At 43.7% G+C, this 6,315-nt stretch overlaps 1 protein-coding gene across 3 annotated transcripts in view; it reads left to right on the top strand.

The window, feature by feature from the left end:
* The first annotated feature begins 4,193 nt into the window (after positions 1–4,193).
* The window catches only part of ntn1a (netrin 1a), a 61,647-nt gene continuing 59,525 nt past the window's right edge, over positions 4,194–6,315 (top strand). The window contains exons 1-2 of one of the 3 annotated variants that reach the window (XM_018665047.2): positions 4,194–4,449; positions 4,668–5,727. In XM_018665047.2, coding sequence (XP_018520563.1) covers positions 4,704–5,727 — 1,024 coding nt within the window. In that variant the 5' untranslated portion in view covers positions 4,194–4,449; positions 4,668–4,703. The remainder of the gene's footprint in view (positions 4,450–4,667; positions 5,728–6,315) is intronic. The other 2 variants (XM_018665045.2, XM_018665046.2) reach the window with 2 other exon arrangements.

The raw sequence follows: 6,315 nt of genomic DNA, 5'->3' as shown, positions 1-6,315 counted from the left end.
GTTTAACAGACGAAGCCACATCCTGGGCATGGCGGAGCAGCCCAGTCAAACAAGAGTGAAATCAGTCGCTGGTATCTGGTTGTAGCTTTCTGTTGCGCTCAGAGGTTCCTTCTGCGCTTCGCACATACACAGCCGTTCACAAACAGGAAGTGTGAATGAGAGAGGTGCATGTGAGCACAATGAGGGAGACTGCTCTTGGTGTGTGTATATGTGTGTGTGTGTGTGTTTGTGTGTGTGTGTCAGTGTGAGTGCAGCCTATAGGTGGGAGGTGTGATTGTGTGCGTGTCTGTGTGCGTTTACATGCGTGTCTGAGTGACTTCGTGTGGATTTTGAAGGGATGTTGGCCTCTACAAGGAAGTCATCTGTTTGGCGTGTTTGTTTCCACGCTATGTTCACATTTGGGAGTAAAGAGTCTTTGTTAGGATGCTGTGGCTTTGTTCATTATTGTCTTAAACTAGACAAGTACTGGTGGTGCTGCACTCCACAAATTTAACACAATATATAAACAAAAACATATTTTGTCTTCTTATGATTTTGACCCAGGATCAGGATCAATAGCTGTCCTCTAATATTTTTTATCCAGTTAAAATAAAGACTTTGTCCTGATAAATGGCAAACTGTTGCGCTTACTGTGCTAGTAATTGCATCAGCAGAACGGATCAATTTCAGTTATGTATGTTAATATCAAATTGTGCCACAACTAAGAATAAACTCTTCATTTGTATTTATTTCCCTTATTCTTCCCCTGCTCTCTCTCTGCCTCCCCTTCTGTCAGGGAAATACTGTCCTTACTTCCCCCCCTCCTGCTTTGCCTGTCATTTACATTGCATATACTAGTGACTGTGAATTCCCCTTCTCAGGAAGGGAGGGAACTGTGGTGAGAAGCCATACAAAACAGTGACAGTAAACATTAACAGCATTTCAGGTCATGTCACTTTGCATAGTTTTTGGCTGGAAAGTAACATTTCAACTTGTAAATTAAAAGCTTATGTACCTTTATGAGAATGAATTACACTGATTTAGATGGGAAGATGGGAGGGAAAGTTTATAAGTAATCATTAGAAAACTTGTCCTTTTACATTAGGAAACAATCTTTTGAAATAACTAAATATATTTAACAATTCCACAGAGCTTCAAGGTAAATTGATTTTTATTACCATAAAGGTGATACTATGAAAATACAAGGTCTGATGATGAAAACAAGGAAAGGTGGTCACTACAGAATTCATTTAGACGTTTTGTAGTTATGATGAGGGTGTGCAAGATTAAAAACTGAAACTTCATCCAGAAACTGGACTCAGAAAGGTCACTCATCTACTGTTCTCCTCCCAGAGCATCCTGAACCTTTCACCTCTGATTACAACACCTGCCAACACTGATTCCATTTCAGTTTTGTTTTGTTTTTTTTCTTCTTTAAATTGCTCTTATCTGCCTGACTGCAGTCTTGAAATTTTTAAATCTTGGTTCAGCTATGTAAAGCACTTTGTAACATTTTGAATGTGCTGTATAAATAAAATGTATTATTCTAATTATTATTATCATCACAGTACGCCTTGTAATGCCAGCAGGCACTTCACAGGAAATGGTCAGGTGAGAGGAAATAGACTGAATGGGAACAAAACTGAGATGAATGCATTGTGGAAAAACACAAAGAAAGTGAGTCACTGACTGAAGTTAGTGAAGAGGTTAAAAAAAAAGAAAGGAACAGGATCCTAAACCAAGATGAACTACGAGGAAAAAAAATGATATAATTGTTCAGAGCTGCAAAGTGATCAATCCAATAATCAATCAAACAAAGAAAGAGAAGAAAAAGAACAGAAAAAAAGCAAGGGCTAAATCTTACTGATCATAACTGTTCTTTTTTCACCTGTCATTTGCAAACATGTGGTTTTACTGTATAGAGACATGTTTTCTAAAGGTCTCTTCATGATTTCTGCAAGCACAAGCTCTGTCTGGTCTAATTATGTTTTGGTTGAAACATGTCACTCTGATGGTCCAGAAGTTCCTCTTCTATAGGTAGATTTGTTTTTTCTAACATCACTTCTCTGTAACTCAGTTTCCTCGGGTAGGTTTTCTATGAGCCTCGACAGGATTCATCAGATGATTTTCAGATAAGGGAAGTCATGTCATTTCACAAAATTAGATTGACTGTACTTATACACATCATGTTGATGGGCATGCTGCTCTGTGTGGTTTTGCCGTAGGTGTCAGATTTGTTAACATCATCTTTCTCTGGTTGCCCAAACTCAACCCTGTATGGAACAGGTTTTTTTTTTTTTTTTTTTTTTCTTGTTTCCAGCTGGTGAAGTATAGGCAGTGTGTCTTCATGCAGCAGATCTGAGACTGACAGAGATTAGATAAAAATTGTTTTTTATTCTTCTTTCCATGTCAGAGCAGATATAAAGCAAATAGCTGATAACACTGAAACAGAGAAGTGAAGCCAGAGCAGCTGCAGGACTGATAATACTTCATTGTACCTGAATATGGGAGAAGCAAGAACTGAAATTAGAAATATTAAAAGAAATGCTGGCCGAAAGGCTTTTGTTCGAACCCGGTGAAAAACATGATGATCACATGTTGTTTATGAGACTGAGACCAAATTTGACTGTGCCTTCCTCATTAATTTGCCTGCAGCATTTATTAGACACTATTAAACATGTTTTGACACTTATTGTTTGCATAATGTTGACTTTTCTCTTCCTGTATTTGACACAAATGACCACTAATTGATTTGGGGAAGAAAAATTATCCTTGAGTGTAATTAAACATGTGAAAATAGTTCATGCATAGTTGTTTTATAGGCCAGCTCTTAGCCTCATTGTGCATCCTTACATCCAACAAAGAGCAATTATCTCCTGATGTTAATTCTGCAAATGACAACTGATGCTTTAATGTATTCAGCTGTATAATCAGTCAACACCTGTGGCTGTTTTACTCCTTGAGATCACTCACATAATCCCTTGTTAGAATTTTTACGACATCAGCCTGATAAAGTTGTATACAGTGGTTTAACATCCACCATTCAGACATACAGAGGCCAATCGTCCTCATCCTCAGTTCGACAAACAGCGTAATGCCTCCACCGCCTGGGAGAAGAAGAAGAGACCGCACTCTGCACACTAAGCTGGCCTTTTCCTTCTACGGACACAGGATGGCGCTGTTACTTCTGCTGCCAACATTCAACAGGTCTCCCGGAGCAGCAGCAACAGCAGCAGCAGCGCCAGGATGGACCGCACGAGACCGCAACAACTGTGTGGAGGAGGGATGTCTCGTGCAGAATAAAGCAGTAAGCCTGTATCTGTTCTGCATTTTTTTTTTTTAATTCTCAAGACCTGATGCTGTTTGCATGTAAGTAGAAGCCTTTTGTGTCGCTTCATATCCCATCTGACGTCTGTTAGGAGCCTGCTGTCCTGCAGCTCATGAGCACTGAAGGCACAACTGAAGCCTCTGAAGGTGTTGTGTTTTTCACTTAGGTTTCGCTGCCACGTTAGATACACTTTGATCTTATTGTCTTGAGTATTTTATTTTGAAGGAACCCCATCATATATTTGACAATAGTCAGTATCTAATTCATTAAGCTACAACGACAATTTACTTAACTATTCCTACATAACGTCCATTTATGGTTTCCTGGGAAACTTGAGGTTGACATATGTCACTTTTTTATTTTGAATACTAATAAGCTCTCACTTATTTAGATGAATCGTGGTCAATACACTGCAAATTGGAGCCGTATTGAGGCCTGACAGCGTCAGATTGTTTGTATTTATCACCATGATGCTGCAGATCCCCATGTTTTACAAGAGTGATATGAAGCTATAGTCCACACCTACCACCACACGTTTATCGTGCAAACGGTGAAAACTGCAACAGCCTGAAATCATTGATGATCATTTTACTGTCATTTGTCTAATAATAGTTTTTGCTTCGTGTTCTTTTTACACCCCTTTGATTTAACTACATGATCGTATCAGGTGTAGTTCAGATATGAAGGTGCGGCAAGCGCCAGATCAGTTGTGTGTGTGTTTTGCCCCAGTTGTCGTCGTCTCTCCTTTTCTACCCTGCAGTGGTTCATTTGCGCCTCTCGCCACGTCAATCTTCTCACCGATTCGCCCACCAGTGGATGTCGTTGTTCCGCCTGGTGTCACCCCCCCACCCCCCCTCTCCTCCTCAAGATGAGCTGACCTAAAGCTGTGTGCCAAGCGAGATACGATCCGAGAGAGAGAGAGAGGAGAGAGAGAGAGAGAGAGAGAGAGAGAGGTTGTGAAAAGACCGGCAGGAGGAGTGGGACTTCCTATTAGGACACTAGCGACTCTTAAATCCAGCCGCGCTCCTCTATTTTTACGCAGGAGATTTGAAGAAACAAACAACAAAACAGGAGGAGCTGTGATTGGAGAAAAGTATCCTTCCATCGCCTGCGTTTTCACATCTTTTTTAAATTCTTCTCAGGTAAAGTGGGTTTTATAGATTTATTTTTAAAAAAACAAAACCTGACATATGTGTGGTGTGAGTGAGTGATCCTTATATTAATGACAACTACTAATTCCAGCTCCAGCTTTTCTTTGGGGAATGTTTGCAGACAGCCTACATTGATAGATTCTTGTGTCACCAAACTTTGCTTCCTCTCTGTTCCCACATGCTCGCTGTTTTCCCCCTGCCTTCTCCAGCGGCAGAGCCACTAGAGGACCGGGGGACCCTTAACCATGATAAGGGCTGTGGATGTTGCGCTGACCGTGCTGCTCGCCGCGTCCCTGTCGTGCCGGAGCACCCTCGGCGGCTACGGGATGAGCCTGTTCGCGGCGCAGACCTCTCCGCCGGACCCCTGCTACGACGAGCACGGCAACCCGCGGCGTTGCATCCCGGACTTTGTCAACTCTGCCTTCGGGAAGGAGGTGAAGGTGTCCAGCACCTGCGGCAAGACGGCCAGCCGCTACTGCGTGGTGACATCGGCAGAGAAGGGAGACGAGAGGACCAGAAACTGTCACACCTGCGACGCCTCGGACCCCAAGAAGTACCACCCTCCGGCGTACCTGACGGACCTCAACAACCCTCACAACCTCACCTGCTGGCAGTCCGAGAACTTCATCCAGTACCCGCAAAATGTCACCCTGACTCTGTCCCTCGGCAAGAAGTTCGAGGTCACTTACGTGAGCCTGCAGTTCTGCTCGCCCCGACCCGAATCCATGGTTATTTACAAGTCCATGGACTACGGTAAAACTTGGGTACCCTTTCAGTTTTACTCGACCCAGTGCAGGAAGATGTACAACAAGCCAAACAGGGCAGTCATCACGAAGCAGAACGAGCAGGAGGCCGTCTGCACGGACTCCCACACCGACATGTACCCTCTGACCGGTGGGCTCATCGCCTTCAGCACCCTGGACGGCAGACCGTCGGCGCACGACTTCGACAACTCCCCTGTGCTGCAGGACTGGGTGACGGCCACCGACATCAAAGTCATCTTCAGCCGGTTGCACACTTTCGGCGACGAGAACGAGGACGACTCGGAGCTTGCTCGGGACTCGTACTTCTACGCCGTGTCGGACCTGCAGGTCGGAGGGAGATGCAAGTGCAACGGGCACGCGTCTCGGTGCGTCAAGGACCGGGACGGGAGTCTGGTGTGTGAGTGCAAGCACAACACCGCCGGGCCGGAGTGCGACAGGTGCAAACCTTTCCACTACGACAGACCGTGGCAGAGAGCCACAGCCAGGGAGGCCAACGAGTGTGTCGGTAAGTCCATCCACTGTACACCCCCCCCGCACCCCACCCCACCACCGTCCTGGTGCGGCTGTGTTTGATGCAGAGCAGAGCCGCTTGGCATATAGGATACATTTTATTTATACTGGCTGCTGTGATTTTAAGATAAACTGTCGGCTACAGTGTAAATATTTCATTCGGTAAAGAAAAAGAGAGATCAGGCAGATGTTAGATGGATAGGTGAAAACTAATGTAACACGTATGCGTAAAATTGCGTAAAAATATGCGTTTGAAGATGGTCATTTGAAAGTAAAAGACAAAATAATAATAATAATAATAATATCAATACTTTTTGTCGTAGGTTTTATGACTAATCTGCTACTAATGTTACAGATTCAGCTCATTAAACTAAAACTCGAACATTCCCTTTAAACATAACCACAGCAAAGCCTCATTTTTCTCTGATATTGTGGCGCACGTCCACGAGCATGAAAACTGGGTTTAAGTCACATGCAACATGAAAATGCAATTTGAAAGTCCATTTAGCTTGTTGCAGGCCATAATGGTAGGGCTCTTAAACCACCTCAAACGGGACCACTGAGCCTAATCATCCACAGGAAC

The sequence above is a fragment of the Lates calcarifer genome, linkage group LG5 (assembly GCF_001640805.2).
Source record: "Lates calcarifer isolate ASB-BC8 linkage group LG5, TLL_Latcal_v3, whole genome shotgun sequence".
In the NCBI taxonomy this organism is placed as follows: domain Eukaryota; kingdom Metazoa; phylum Chordata; class Actinopteri; family Centropomidae; genus Lates; species Lates calcarifer.
Note: the sequence above shows the minus strand (reverse complement) of the source record. Positions and strands in the feature narration are given on the sequence as shown.